General features: G+C 39.0%; 1 protein-coding gene across 7 annotated transcripts in view; it reads right to left on the reverse strand.

Moving 5' to 3' along the window:
- specc1 (sperm antigen with calponin homology and coiled-coil domains 1) overlaps positions 1 to 16899 on the reverse strand; it is a 78146-nt gene that overhangs the window by 45778 nt on the left and 15469 nt on the right. For 5 of the 7 annotated variants that reach the window (XM_085288434.1, XM_085288431.1, XM_085288432.1 and 2 more), the window contains exons 2-3: positions 16645 to 16826; positions 16381 to 16516 (exon numbers count right to left, since the gene is read on the reverse strand). In XM_085288434.1, the coding sequence (XP_085144560.1) occupies positions 16381 to 16516; positions 16645 to 16803 (295 nt within the window). In that variant the 5' untranslated portion in view covers positions 16804 to 16826. Of the gene's footprint in view, positions 1 to 5029; positions 5569 to 16380; positions 16517 to 16644; positions 16827 to 16899 lie in introns of those variants that run through there. The other 2 variants (XM_085288436.1, XM_085288437.1) reach the window with 2 other exon arrangements.

Genomic DNA, 16899 nt, shown 5'->3' on the forward strand with positions numbered 1-16899 from the left:
GCACTGACCAGTCAACTGCAGCTCGCCTGACAGCCAGCCAGCTAAGAGGTGACAGAGTGCACAGTGAGCAGAATGCACAAAGCCTTCAATTTACAGAGCAGCAGGATCATGGGTGAAGAGTCATGGTGAAATAATGACTGCAGGTGGTCAAGTGTCAGACAGTTGGCACCTGAAATGACGCATTGGCACCGTCACCATAATAAACAAGCTTTGGAAGAGAATCTCTTACTGCCACCCAGCAGTCTTCTCCTCTGGCTTTGAGGAAATGTGATGTGCAGTTTTCCAGTCAGGTGGAAGAAGAAAGGAGAGACGGAAACACAGTCTGTGTGTTTGGACTTCCTGTTGTCCCACTGACAGGACATGAAATAGGTCAACAGGCGCCCTTCAGTCAGATACCAGGACTCAGGCATTCCTTTCTTCTTACCAAAGAGGAAGATAGACAAAACTGAGGCTCCATGACTGCCACACTGACTGAGCAGAGATTAGTGTGGATGCTGAACTGTGTTACAACAGCCAGTCAACCACTAAAAACTATTAAAATTCTTTTTTTAAAACATAAACATGCTTTGGAATATAGCACAAACATGTGTTTCACAACAATTCCTTAAAATTCCTCTTTTTTAAACTTGCTCTCATTCAAGGAGCATATTTAATGCAATAAGACAATTGATAATATCCAAATAATTGAAGCTCCTTCAAGCAAGTCTCACTACAGTCTAACACCTGTCTTAAAAAGCATTCAAGTACAAAGACAATTTGAATTGTTATCTGCATTTGGGATACCCCCCCAGAAAACAAAACACAACACCTTGTTCATGTTACTTTTACTGTTACTTTGAACACCAATAAATATTTAAAATTATTACTTTGTAACACCAGATTTTAAGAGGTTTTTGTTTTTTTAAACCAATATCAGAAAATGCTTCTAAGTGGTTGGCGAGCTGCTCTGCCATCAGGTTTATGGCAGTGCAATTGTAAAAAGTAGACTCCATTCAAACTTTTATTACTAGGCTGAAATTAAGGCAATGAACTGCTCATTTACTCATAGACACAGAGCCTCCTGGAAAGCATCAAGCCTCCCTAGTCTCCTCTGTAAGCAGAAGTGCAGAAAAATACCCCATTAATCTAACGCCCTTGGTGTAACCTGCCAGCAGGTGACATGTTAATCAACTCTGCCAGCAACTGACCGGGCAAACCTTCCACCCAGTCTTTGAAGAAGACATAATGTGTGCCAGACTGAGCTGAGATACTCGTTTCTGCCCAAAAAGTGTACAGCTCTGTGCTTCCTCTGCAACTCAGCAGGGAGGTGCACCGTGAGAGCTGGCAAGCCAAAGAGGGACACTTGGCCTGAGTTCTTTGGCTCCTTTAATCATCTTGATTGAATCGTTGCAACTGGCCTGCATGTGAAGACTTTTAACACAGCGCCCTTATGCTGATCCACTCAGCTTCACATTACTTATAGAGCCAATACCCTACAAAGAAATCCAATAGCACAAGCCATGAGCAGGCCAAGTGAGAGGGAGGATTTCTCTATGCATGGAAAATAGTTTAACACTGGACTCATAGAAGGATCATATGGCATTTTACATGCTAATGAGTTTAAGGGATCAGCCGGTGTGATGGGTAATAGGTTGTCATGAGTATTACTTGATTTAAGCTTCTGATGATTTCCATCTGAGCGTTAGTCCTTTAGAATGACTACTACTGACTTGGGCTGAATTAATCATCTGTGATTTGCTCTCCTGGAGTAATCACAACAAGGCAATAAAGCAACATATCCTGGAATTATTAAGGAAAAAAAATAGAAACTGAATTAGCAACTTTACAACTTCTAATCTTAAATTACACAGAGGAACTTTGGCAGTTTCGGCTGGCCAGAATTAAATGGATAATCAAAAGAAAGGAAACTAATTTTATATAATAATGCAATACATCTATGCACAGTTCAGCTTTAATGAACTACTAATGCAAATTCAAAATATGAGCTACCTCTAACCAAGTCTGCTGATTTTCCAGGGGACTGAAAGGACAACAATATTAGCCATGGCTCACAACGCACAATCACTCACAAACTCACCATGTTCTCAGCACCACTGAGGGTACCGAGTGAGTGATCCTTGTTGTTCCATTTTCTAGTATGACCGGACACTAGGGTAGAGATTATTAACAAGATGACACCCAGTACAAAGTGACAGTTGTGTGAGCTTTCTTTGGCCTGTTGTTCTCAAGACAAAAACTGGGCTAACATTGACAGAAAGGCCAGGATTATCATTCCCAGACTGAGGATGAACCACAGCCAGCTGCTGACAGATATACAAACCACATCAAGTCAAGTTTGATTTGGTATGCATTGAACACACAATCACAGGCTTAGTGGCTTGCATGTCAGATCCAGCATTCTTGTAATGGTGTCCGTGTCATATATGTATTGTTAGTTGCTCTATCATAAATTTCGGAGTTTTATAAGCTCAGGGATGAAGGCAAAAAGAACAACAACAAAAAAGTATCAACTTTGATGTCCAGGCTACAGCCTCTGTTACACAAACAGGACATTTAGACAGCACACACGTCCCGTTGCAAACACAAAGTACTACAGCATGGATGGTGTATTTACTGTACCAATTGCCAGCTGCCACGGAAAATGTGACTGGTGTAACTTCCTCACAGTGTAACTTCCTCACGGTGTCCTGACTATCAGAAGTTGGACAAATGTGCTTCCTCATCGTAAATCCCTGCTCTGCGTCAATTTACTCTGATATGCCATTCACATGGCACGTTATTCCGTGCCCTTCCACATTCTTTGACTTGGAGCGAAAGTCTGAAATGAAACCGAGTAAAGCTGTGTGAATCCTAAAAACTTGAGTCCATGGAGCGTTCTTCTACTTAAATATACGAAAATACATCTTCTGTGTCAGTTCACAAAGACTCACACACAAACAGACAAAAAAAATGTGTGAAAACAAGAAAAGAAATTTTCAATACTGAAACAAGTCTATTTATCCACACATACACTGTAGACAGCTAAAGGTAACGGCATTTCGATTGGTGTTTTAAGTCATTCCAAATTAAACATAAGAGCCCTGATGTTGCTGTACCACTAATACACTGAGTGTGGACAGAAAGAACAGTGTTATTGTAATGACAACATGCCAAAATGCCACATAAATATTAGGCTCCTCTACATTTTTGGCCATGTCCTCACACATTACAGCTACCTCCAAGCATTCCAATCAAAATTCTGCAGAGACCACAAATGTGTGAAATTCCCATTTTTGACCATATGAAAATCACAACAATCTATTTGACCTCATTACACAAACATGTTTTAACCTTTTTTTAAACAATTCCTGAGCCCCAAACATGTATAATTTATTGAGTTGTAGGCCCGAAAATAGACCCACTGTTATTGGACCATATTTCACAGATGATTCATCAACAGCCGACAGCTCGCTGACCACAGGTTTGGCTGCTCTCCTGGTCAGGAGAGAGGAAGCCTTGTTGCAGTAGTAGCCATCAGTGTGGTTTGCTCGTGATAACGACCCGCTTATCACTGCAGCAGACAGCTCACTCCTTAGACTTCCACTTGAGAGATAACACCATCAATCAAATCAGAACAAGTTCCTCCTGTTCCCACATTTCTTTCCATTCTTCAGGCACCAGAGCGGTTATTCGCTTTTTAAAATCCCAGTCTGACAAACCTCATCTGGCCTAACTGTCAGGGTGTATCAGAAAGCTAATAGAGGAATTACAAACTTCACTGTTTTTGTCCATCAACATATTGTTGTTTAGCAGATGGTGACTGGTGACTTTATTAAGGCCTAAGTATCTTTTTTTTCTGTGCATCATTTGCCTTATAGCTTTTTGCATATCTTGATGTCAAGAAAAGGCATAATAAAAATATTTCAATATTTCATTTGTGATAATAGCTCAGTGTGGGTAGTTAATAAAAATAGGCCCTTCAATAGCTAATATAGCTGAAGGAATGTTTAATTTCATAATGTAGGTTCATGTGGGACGCTGGACCAATCATCATCGAGTACATACTGCATTTAGTAACTGCATCGTTTAAGCACTTCTCTTAACTAAAAGAGAATAATTGATTATTACTCCATATTACCAGTTCACTCTAATTCATTTCCACCACGCATACTTCTACACTACCTGTAAAACTGTACTTTGCACCCACATGTTGCTTAGTAAACAGGTAACATTTTGTGAGATCAAAGGTAACATTAATTTCTTAGTTCTGCTTTTAAATTCAGTATCAGCAATCTTTTGTGTATAATGCATTAACTGTGTGCTCCATGCGGTATGTACACTGGAAAGACCTAATCTTGTCAAGCAAGCTGCAGCCTGCAACCACTGCCTTCCAATCTGAGCCTTCTGTGCTTTATCATCCAACAACACATGCCACTGCTATGAAATGATGCAGCTTACGCCCACGACTGATAAAATACTGTATGTGTGTGTGTGTGTGAGAGAGTGCATGTCAATGACTTGGGTCTCTGCAGAGCCATGTCTAAACTTGCAAATATAATCACATAAGCGAATAAAGATGTGATTAATGTCTTTGTTTAATATTTTATATTAAGAGGCTCTGCACATAAGATGCTATGCTAATTTTGTTACAGAAATGTTGAAAGCTTAAGATGTGAAATGTCCTGGTTGTCTGAAGATCAGCACAAAGTGCTGCTGAGAGCAGTTCAGAGGGACTGAAATAGGAATCTTACAGTGGCACAATGAACTCGGGGATGTGAGCGTAATGATCTCCTCTGGCAGGTTCCCTCATGCTTACTGACAGGCAAACCTAACTCGGTACTTGCCTTTCGCATATATACAAACACAGATCTGTGCTGTCTGACTAAATGCAGAAACACACCAGATCCAAAACCACACAGACATAACGTAGAAGAAGAAAGCAGCAACAAACTTGTAACACGCTTAAACAGCTTCTGTAGCTCCAGGCCACATTCAGCCAGCGCTACAGTCAGCACTCATTAATCAGGACTTGTCTGTTAAATGTACTTACATATTGCAAATAGTATTTAGAAATAGTCCATCTTTCTTGGTTTGTTTTTTTTTTTAACTGAGAAGACAAACGAAACACAAAGATGTGATGCTGAGGTAAACCACGATACAAGAAGCAGACCTGACTCCGTTTCCTCCTGCCTCCCTGCTTGGTTCCCCATGTTGGTCCGCTCCGCCGCTCCCACACTCCACACCAGGGCAGACTAATCCAAGAGTCCGTGGCTGCGGGGGTAGAGGTGTGTGCGCGCGCACGAGTGGTGGGCTTGTTTCTTCTGTTCAGCACCCAAAATCAGCACCACATAGAGAGGACGCAATAAGAGATGTGAAATCCTTCTTATTCTTCCTTCTTTTCTCCTCTCTTTGCCAGGACTATACGAGTCTGTGTGTCTGCATGAGCATGTGTGAGGAGACGGGCTGCTGTCCCATCAATGAGTGAGTGTACGTGAAAGCGTGCGAGTTTGTCCTCCAGGATGGTGACAGTTTGTCACACTGGCAGGCGGGCAGGCAGGCAGGGAGCGTCGTGTGCACCTCATTATAGTACTGATGACTGGAATCAGCTCAGAGGAGGCGTGGCTTCCTCAGCCAGACACAAAAACCCCCGCAGAAACACACACTTTAACACACCTCCTCTCTCTGCTGCCAGTCAGTTTACTCTCACTAGTACCAGCTGAACAATGGAGAGATGATCTGTCCCTCAGTGGAACAAAAAAGGACAAGTATGAGCCAAAGAAGAGGGTGGAGGGAAGTAGGAAGGAAAGAGAAGCAGGAGCAAAGGAAAGGCAACATTTGTAATTTTTGGCAGATGGTGGCAGCTTGTCTTTTCTTTTCAAACTTTCTTCCATGCCTGCTCCCACATACAGATTTATAAAAATATAAAGAAGAGAAAAGTCTTCAAAAATGGGAAAAGGAGATGCGGGTGTGAGGAGTGTGTGTCAGGGGCCACCACAAGCTTTCACTAGCATTTTCCCTACAGTGCACCCAGCAGGGAACAATAGCATGTGCATGTATGTGGGTTCACCTACATGTAAAAAGCTGGGAGGGGGTGATGGTCTAGCTTTGGTGTTTGTTCTGTCTTCTCTCATTCACAATATAAGTACAAAACTGTAAAGGAGAATAAAGTATGATCAACTATAGTAGCCTCTTCTTTAGGCTCCTAAATGTTGAATAGATTAGAATATACCTGTGTGTCAGAATAGCCTGTACTCTAATATGTAAGATCTGACTCTGAGACCCCAAAACATCAAATGCACATGGATGTATTTCTTCAAAATTAACATTCATTTTTGCTGCACTATATTTTTTTTTTAAGCTACACGTGACACAGATAAGCACTGATATTTTTAGGAGTATGAGAGTCTCTGTTGCATAAGCTGAGAGCTGCTGGATTATTTTCTTTCTGCTCAAAAGAACTGTAGAAATGTACTGATAAGCAGAATAATAATGCAAAGGTCATTTATAGTTGTGCATTTTTAGTTGAATATAGTTTTGAATTAGAAAATATTATTAACAGAGAAGCCATTTAAAAATTCTCTAGTAGCTGCAAGGAAGATCTAGTTTGCTACACGATTCTGCCCACGTCAGCCTGAATATTCAGCCCTTTGATACAACACTGTACGGGTCTTTTCATATCATATGATTGTTGCATAAACTGCTTATACAGCTTCCTCTTCCTTTCCTAATATTTTCTTCTCTCCTCTTGGAGCAGCACATCCACCTTGGTAAACAAACATGCCTCTAATCCAACTAAGAATGTTCTCCTCACTGCAGGATGTTCATCTCTGCGGGTCCAAGAGACCCCTTTCAAAATTTGGCAAGACCACTGCTCTTTGTCTAGTGTCTTTCGGTGACTCACTGGGGTCACGGGCTTCTACACAGAGGAATTTCAAACTTTGAGCCAAAACTCTGGCCAGCAAACCTAAAAAGCGCAAAATGCATTTAGCCTGAGTTGATCCCAGATACAAGAGCAAAGCTATAACTGCTTAACGTAAGCTTCTTTTCCACTGTATGCAAAATAAATAGAGAACACAATCATACCGTTTTATGATCATTATGGGAGACAAAAGGAAGAGATAAACAGTAATGCTACTTTTTTTAATACTCTCTGTAGATACGGTAAGCATATACAGTCCTGTGAAAAAGTATCAGCCTCATGTCTTATGCATATTTCTCACACAGATCATCATCAGATCATGTTCAGATATTAGACAAGGTTAACCTGTGTAAATACCAAATTTGATTTTTGGATAATAATTTCATTTATTAGGGGACAAAAACTATTCAAAGCTACCCAGTCCTGTGTGAAAAAAGTATTTACTGCATTTCTTAAATCACAAATTAATTATAAATAAACACACTTTTATTTATAAAAGTTAAATTCACACCTGATTACTGAAAACTAGTTTAATCAAAGAATCCCCTAAATAGAACCTGTCTGACAAAGTGAAGCAGGGCAAAAGATCTCAAAAAGCAACACATCTTGCTACAAACGAAAGAAAAGGAAACAAAGTCACTGACATGTATCAATATGGAAATGAAGTGAACCACAGTGAGATCCATCTACATCCATCCACAAATGGAGAAACTGTGGAACAGTGATGAACTTTCCTTGGAGTGACTGCACTACCAAAATTACATCAAGGGCACATGTCATACATATTGCCTTGAAAAAACAGCAATTCATGTAAAACTAACACTAAATATTATAAAAAGAACATCATACCAACAGTCAAACATGGTGGTGGTAGTGTGATGGTCTGGGGATGCCTCACTGCTTCAGGACATGGATGACTTGTTATAATAGATGGAATCTATAATTCTGTATATAATTATAATTGCAGGGTTATAATTCTCTCTATAACCCTGATGGAGAGTGTCCAGTCATCAGTTTGTGCCCTGAAGCTTGGGTTATGTGGCAGGACAATCTGAAACACATCAGCACGTCCACCTCTGCATGGCTAACCCCCCCCCCCCGGAAAATTACGATTTTTGGGACGACTTGGTCAAATGTTGCTTCTGCATGAGTTTGCACAGGGCATTCATGTTAAAAAAAAACAAACAAAAACAAACAAAAACAAAACGCTGCACAACAAGAAGGGTGGAACAAAATTCCTCCACATTGACATGAATGACTCACTGGAAGTTATCACAAATACTTGATTTGCAGGTCTTGCTGATAAGAGTAGCACAACCAGTTTTTAGGTATAGGAGCCAATTACTTTTTCACATAGGGGCAGGCAGATTTAGATAGCTTTTTCCTTTATTGAATGAAATCATCATAGGAGATTTCTTATATAAATAAATTGATTTGAGCCATGTAAACACTGAATTATATTGTAAAGGTGCAAAACTGTGTCATCATATCATATTATTGCCATATTCATATCATATCTTGCCTTTTGTATTTCAGGTTATCTTTGTGTATTATTAATTACGGCTTGATGATCCGAAACATGTAAGTGTGACAAATATAAAAATAAAAAACCCACTAAGGAATCAGGAAGAGTGCAAATACTTTTTCACTGCACTGTATGTCTCACGGCTTTTCATTGTGTGTCTGTTTGCTATGGCTGACTGCTTATGCTGAATGAGGTGTCTCAGTGGACTGTAACACGTTTGATTAATTTATCTGACATGTACTGTATGAGGAGTTCTAGGACCATACCAGTTTTCCTCCTGCCTGACGCAAGCAGACAGGGCCCTGCTGGGACCATGTGCTATGGCTGAGTGTGGTGTCTGGGTTGTGCATAGTAAAATTTACAGACAGTATGGGGTCCATAGTACCTGAAGCACACCTCTGTCTCCTGGCTCTGCAGATCATTGACCCTTAACCATTATCTGACATCTTCTTTTTCTTCAGACAGTGAATTCAGGCACTATTAGAAAACTGACACAAGCTATAAACTCATTAATAGAAAACAAAGTCAAACTCTATCAGGTTTAGCCAGCCAACCTCAACTCCATCACTGTATGACAGGCAAGTTCACAAAGAAGACACTGGATGTTAATGAATAACTATAGTATTCACACTAATAATGAAAACTTGTCTCTTGTAAATCATCTGCCTCCACCCAAAGAGTATTCCTCGAGTAGTGCTGATCATCACACCAATAACCTTTGCATAGCCCACCTATAAAAATACCCTCCCTCTATGAGAAAGCTTGTCAGTATAGTCTCCTGAGTTACACTGGGAAAGCACTGCACTGACATGTCATTAGGAGAATTGCAGAAGAAACACAAAACACATTAAGGTGTCTGTACTTAAAAATGTCCCGCTCTCAAAAACTCATGTTGGTTGGAGTCGTCAACCTTGATGTAAAAAGCGACACAGCCTACAAAATCTACACAAAGGGAGTAAGAATGAGATACGATCCGATATGAGATCAAATACGGCAATAATATGACATGATGACAAAGTCTTGCACTTTTACAATACAATTCAGCTCAAATCAATTTATATAAGAAATCTCCTATGATATTGGCTGGCACATTATCGCAGGTATAACACATGATGACAATTAGATATATTAGATAAAAATGTATAAGAAAGCATCATATATGCATGTACAATGACTACAGCTACAGTACATCTCAAACCTATTTATACAACAAACCTACATTACATTATTATATTAATAAGAGATAACATCTTATGACAGTCATTGCTACTTATAAAGTCAGTGTTGCTCAATCTCTCTCACTGGTATAACCACTAAACATCACGTGACATGAAAACATGTGATCAATAAAGGATAAATTAAGGTGGATAAATCCAGGAGTAAAGCAATGTGAATTTTGTCTAATAATAACATTAATATTACAAAATATCATAATAAATATTAGATTACGATAATCGGATATTTAAAAAACAAAAAAAACAAAAAAAAAACAAAACAACAACAACAACCCCTAACTAAACAAGAACTCTGATCACATCAGTGACCAGAGTGAACACATTGGCTGCACAGATGTGAAAGAAAGCTGTGATCCTTAGATGCTCCCATTTATAAAGTTATGCATTTTCAGTCCCGAACATGCTTTTTATTTATAGAGCAGGGCAGCTTCATCTCCCCTGTTCTTGCTCACTCCACAGGGACCCCTCTGAGTGAAAGCTTTACTGAATTATTGATTAGGAGTTTTAAATAAGTCATCAGGATGAGGCTGGGTTTTAACCCGTTGTCTAACAGCATGGCACAGTTGGTAAAGTGCCAGAGGGGATAAGGGGATAGACTCCATTAGCAAAAATAACAGTTTTGATTCATTACTATGACATGCTGTGAGGGTGGGCCACAGCTTGCATGGGACAGACAAAGGTGGGTTAAGACTGGCAGTCAGAGGAGCTTTTTTTAAGAGACTGCTGTGAGTGTGCCTCTGCCCCATGACTCCATATTTTTCCCCATTACATCTTCCCTACTCAGTATGACTCCATTCTCTCTAATCTTATGAAGTAATGCAGTGTTTCAAGCAGCTCCAGAGTGATGCATAATTTGCAATACAAACCCAATAACTAAGCAGATAATAACTACACAGAGATGATATTTTTTTTCAAAGATTATAATAAAACAGTTGAAATCTATTCAGTTCTATGGAAAGAAATATCACAGATCAGTTTCTAAAAAAAAGACTGTAGACTGTTGCATGAAGGTGAATTTGCTCCCTAATTAGCGCAAGAATTATGTTGTTTATCTTCCAAAAGTGTGCACGATATCACATCTGACCCACTTCTCATGAATCTCCAAAAATAATAAATTATGCATTAGTTCTTATTCAACAACTGAAACCTGCCTGAAACCACAGGCACAAAATATAGGTGAGAAAAGACTCAATTTACTGTTTGACGCATGTGATGACAGTTCTGCTGCAATGTGCCTTAGAGCCCAGTAAGCCTTGATAGCTTGATGGCTTCATGTCAGTACGTAATGTCACTTATTCGCTAGGGAGCAGCTCATGTGCTTATAACCCACATGAAAGCTGACGGTATCACTAAGGCAAGCCTGATGACACATTACAGCATCAAAGTCAACATTTTTATCCCAAAATGTCACAATGCAAATGTTGAATATTTCACTTCTCTGCACACTCAAAAAGTAAATCTTCTTCAAGCAGATATTTACTCTCCTTCCACATCAATAAATGCAAACATCCAAGACATTTCTGAGCATTACATCACAAACGGTTTGAAAGGCCACAAAGCATCACCCCAATCTATATTCAAAGCCTGTCATTCCCCGCTGTGAGACTATTTTGGAATTCTGATTTAGTATTGGAAGCAGCAAGCTAAATGATAATTGCCGAAAGCTGTATTCAGGGCTGACCATCGCTGCTATTTCATGTGTCACATTTCATTCTCAGCATGCTCAATGGCTTTGCTTTTTTGACACGTTTGACACATCCACTTGTGTATCTTCTTATGTCTTGACGTGCTCCGCCTCACTGCAGGTGCAGAACAACACAGATGGCCTGAAGGGAATCATACAGCAAAAACATCCACTCTTGTCACGTTTGTCCTACAACTACACACAAGGTCAGAATATGCCTGTTAGCCTGGGGTTCTTTTAAGAAGTTAATCTCAACTCAGTGAAAGCAGAGTTCATATTTTGATGAATTCTATTTGAAGAGACGAACATATTTGGGGATTTGGGCACATAAAAAAATGAAGATCTTTCAGATGTTTTCATTTCTGCACATGAACTAGACGCCAGTTAAGATCAGCAACTTGGCTGAAAAACAATCTAAGTGATCTTTGTGTTACACAAAAAGATTATATTTTCGCTGATATAAAACACAGTCTTACCCTCCTGACAACCAGCCTATTCATTTATGTCCTTTGTAACGGACACTTGTTTTTGCTCTTATTTTTGACTTATTCGAACTACCCAACCAAGTCCTGGTTTACTAAATAGAGGACATCCTGGGCTTTCCACTGATATCTTATCTGTTTTTTGGGTGGCCTCCTTTAGCTCCAAAGAGGCAGGAAATCACAAAAAAGTTCAATGGGAACATTCTTTTTTTCCTTGGTTCTCATTTGAATATGACAGCATCACAACCATATTTTAAAGAGGTTTTCCTCTACGGTATATCTCTGTATTCAAATGGAATTGGATACTAGAAATTTCCAAGCAAAACTAGGTCAAAGCAAGTTTGTAATGAATTTATCATGAATAGCATAAATTGGGCATCTGTTCTTGTCCTTGGGTGTGAAAATGCTTTGAAAAAGCAAACTTTGGTTAATTAGAGCTCAATCCGGTGAAAGCTGATCATGGTCTAATTGTGTATGAAAGAACTGAGAGCCTCACTTGGCTGTGGTTTCTGAGCTCCTCGGGAGTCTTTTGTCAAATAGAATTCAATTATCTGCGCTTCTGCACAAGAGCCCTTTGAAGAAGAAATTCACCAGAGCACAGCATCCACACACTGTTTGGATGGGCTGCCATAAACAAACACAGCTTTCTCCCACACTAAGGGTATGCACAACATTAATTACTGCAAACAAATCCCTGTCATTATCACCCATCATATTTGTTCTACATGTAATATGCATTTTGCCATCATGTAGCTGTTCTGTTTAATAGCCAATGCAAAGTTTAATATCACCACACAAGGTCATGGATAACAAGATACTTGCATTTGAATTTACTAAAAGGTAAAAAGTACTACACTGAGCCACCATATGCCCCCCAATTAGCATTGATCATTTAGTCAACACCATCTTAGCGCTAAAACTAAACCTAACATTCAACCTAGACATCTTTCAGTCTGGGCAGAATGTCCTATTTCAAACATTCAAATGTTCATTATATAGCTACTGCTGACCCTGTGCATTCTGTTATTGAATAGCCAAAATTTTAATCACAAATTTACAAATTTTTAATTTTTCCTCTCTATTTCATCCAAATACTTATCAATAAAATCTAAATTTTATGTAGTGAAATGTCTCACGAACCCCTAATACTTCTCAGCAGCTCTTACAATTATGCTCTTGTTTACACACCATATTTATTAAAAGCAGTGTTGTTGTACAAACCGGATTGCATAAAAGTTGGGACACTAAACAAATTGTGAATAAAAACTGAATGCAATGATGTGGCGATAGCAAATGTCAATATTTTATTCAGAATAGAACGTAGATGACAGATCAAAAGTTTAATCCGAGAAAATGTATAATTTCAAAGGAAAAATATGTTGATTCAAAATTACACGTTGTCAACAAATCCCAAAAAAGTTGGGACAAGCAGCAATAAGAGGCTGGAAAAAGTAAATTTGAGCATAACGAAGAGCTGGAAGACCAATTAACACTAATTAGGTTAATTGGCAACATGATTGGGTATAAAAAGAGCTTCTAAGAGTGGCAGTGTCTCTCAGAAGCCAAGATGGGTAAAGGATCACCAATTCCCACAATGTTGCGCAGAAAGATAGTGAAGCAATATCAGAAAGGTGTTACCCAGCGAAAAATTGCAAAGACTTTGCAGTTATCATCATCAACTGTACATAACATCATCCAAAGATTCAGAGAATCTGGAACAATCTCTGTGCGTAAGGGTCAAGGGCTACTGTGATACTGGATGCCCGTGATCTTCGGGCCCTTAAACGACACTGCACCACAAACAGGAATGCTACTGTAAAGGAAATCACAGAATGGGCTCAGGAATACTTCCAGAAACTATTGTCAGTGAACAAAATCCACTGTGCCATCCGCCATTGCCAGCTGAAACTCTACAGTGCAAAGAAGAAGCCATTTCTAAGCAAGATCCACAAGCTCAGGCGTTTTCACTGGGCCAGGGATGATTTAAAATGGAGTGTGGCAAAATGGAAGACTGCTCTGTGGTCAGACGAGTCACGATTCGAAGTTCTTTTTGGAAATGTGGGACGCCATGTCATCCGGACCAAAGAAGACAAGGACAACCCAAGTTGTTATCAACGCTCAGTTCAGAAGCCTGCATCTCTGATGGTATGGGGTTGCATGAGTGTGTGTGGCATGGGCAGCTTGCATGTCTGGAAAGGCCCCATCAATGCAGAAAAATATATTCAGGTTCTGGAACAACATATGCTCCCATCCAGACGTCATCTCTTTCAGGGAAAACCCTGCATTTTTCAACAAGATAATGAGAGGCCACATTCTGCATCAATCACAACATCATTGCTGCGTAGGAGAAGGATCCGGGTACTGAAATGGCCAGTCTGCAGTCCAGATCTTTCACCTATTGAGAACATTTGGCGCATCATAAAGAGGAAGGTGCGACAAAGAAGGCCCAAGACGATTGAACAGTTAGAGGCCTGTATTAGACAAGAATGGGAGAGCATTCCTATTTCTAAACTTGAGAAACTGGTCTCCTCGGTCCCCAGACGTCTGTTGAGTGTTGTAAGAAGAAGGGGAGATGCCACACAGTGGTGAAAATGGCCTTGTCCCAACTTTTTTGGGATTTGTTGACACCATGATATTTTGAATCACCATATTTTCCCCTTAAAATGATAAATTTTCTCAGTTTCAACTTTTGTTCCATGATTTATGTTCTATTCTGAATAAAATATTGACATTTGCCATCTCCACACCGTTGCATTCAGTTTTTATTCACAATTTGTTTAGTGTCCCAACTTTTTTGGAATCCGGTTTGTAGCTGGAAAAATAAGACATCCTAAAATAGTACATCCTAGCAACATGTCTGACTGAGTATTTGTCTCAAACAGACTTATTATAGTTTTGTATTTTCTAATTAGTTTGTATTTTTATTTCATTTTGACTTTTCCTTTTTCAGTTCAGTTAGTTTACAGAGTGGATTTTCTTGTTTCAGTTTAGTTTTTATCATTTGAAAATGTTTAATTTTATTTTAGCTTTTATTAGTTCCAGTGTCAGTTTTAGTCTTTTTAATTATTGTATGCAGTAACCCACAGTTTTGTAGACATCCAAAATCTTAAGAAGCATATCCACCAATGTCTCATCAGGCAAGATGTAATAAATTTTGTTTTTACCAGACTAACAAAAACTTAAACTAAGGATATATTTTCTCTACTGAGGGCCAATGCACAAAATGTGCAAAGGCCCAATTGGAATTGCTCTGTTTATTCTTTTTTGTAATGCAAGTTTGTTTTCAAATTTCACAAATTGTTTCAGTTAGTTTAAATTTTTCTCAAACATCTATTTTTTTACTAAAATGTTTTTCATATCACAGTTTACAGTCTTAGTTTTGAGTTTCATTTTGTTAACTATAATACCCTTTGTCCAAGTGCGTCTAAACATGTGATAGCCGTAGACAGAAAACTAAATGGCACTTGATGTAATCTAACATAATTTTGCCAACTGTAGAAATGTTTTCTTTGATTCATAAAAAAATTTGGATACTTATTAATTAAAAACAGATAAATAAATGAAATTTTGTGAACAATAAAGAGATCTTAATCCTCACTCTAACTGTGTAAAATGAAGACATTTCATAGGAAATGTCATGCATTCATTATGGTAATTGCTTCTTGGATTTACAGTTTCTGTCAATCTGCTGGTTGTATCAGCTCTCCTCTTACTCTGGTCTTCAGATTTGGGGAAATGAGGTCTGTCACAAGAACAGTGGATATTAGCTCAAGGAACTTAAGTCATCTTTTGCTAATGAAAATGCAAACAAACAGAAAAACAAACAAACACAAAACTCTACAACTAACAAACACCATGTTGAAGTTAATGTTAATTACACTTTTGCATTTTTAAAGTTGAAGTTTCACTATTTTTTATCATTTGCCCAAAGAGATTAAAAATAAATACAAGGACATTAACATATAAACAGCTAAATATACTGTTTATTCCAGTCCCACTTCAGATTTGGTATTATCAATCCACATAGTTATATTAGTATCCCCCCATCACTCAACCTTGACCTCTCCTCAAACCCAATTTCATCCAAAACATATCCTGCTGTTCAATTTGCTGAGCAGATGTGAGAAGAGACAGGTCATGAATCTGTCCAGTATCTAATGTTTGGACCAAAAGCTTGAGAGTCTCAGTACTTGGCCACCTGCACCTCACTAGTACCAACAAATTGTGAAAAAAAATATAGATACAAAAAATAAATGAATAAAAAGGGTAAGAAATAAAAAGAAGCATTTGTGAAGCTGCCAGTTCCCACCAGTAACTGGGAACCCATAACAGACAACTTTAGTAATGAAATGTGGCCCTCTAGTGGCTGCAAATAGTTAGCTCTTCAACTCTGACACAAAATATGCACTCTATGAATAAGAGTGCATATTTAATTAATATGTACTCTTAATTATAATAATTTATGAAGACATGCATCCTTTTCCTTTCATATTTTATACTGGGTCTTTTTTTCTCCTAAGGAAAGTTTCTAAAACTAGTTGTTGAAAGTGTCCCACCTGACAAGCTGCGAGGGCGGGCCTCAGCGAGATCAGAAATGGCTCCTGTAGTCACAGTCTTCTTCATCCGGGAACCGGAGGCAGTAGCTCCTGGTGGAGGCTTTGTCAAGGCATCATCACTGCTGGCTCTTTTCAGCTAAAAACACATCTGCGCTTAGTAAAAGTCATGCAAGTCTAATAAAGTTCTTCTTAATGTTTTGACATGCTTTTATTTAAACCAACATTAGCAGGGTTAATCTGTGTATCACTGCACCTGTGACTTACCTTGCTAAGGCGCTGATCTGAGGCCAACGTGTTGGAGGATCTGGAGGTCTTCATGGCTGAGGAGGTGGTGGAGGCAGAGGACGTTGAGGGGGCCTGCCTTACTCGTTCCTGGAGTCCAGGCTTGGGCAGCCCCACTTTGGTGGCGCCCGCTTTCATCATGGCTAGGTGTCAGCGGACTACACCTGAAAAAAAGTCCAGACAAAAGCGGAAGTTATTCAATATGGTAAAACGATAATGAATAATAGATAATAGCAT

Source organism: Mchenga conophoros, linkage group LG10 (assembly GCF_057382185.1).
Source record: "Mchenga conophoros isolate Kocher_MC1m ecotype Shallow Benthic linkage group LG10, M_conophoros_male_GT1.1, whole genome shotgun sequence".
NCBI lineage: Eukaryota > Metazoa > Chordata > Actinopteri > Cichliformes > Cichlidae > Mchenga > Mchenga conophoros.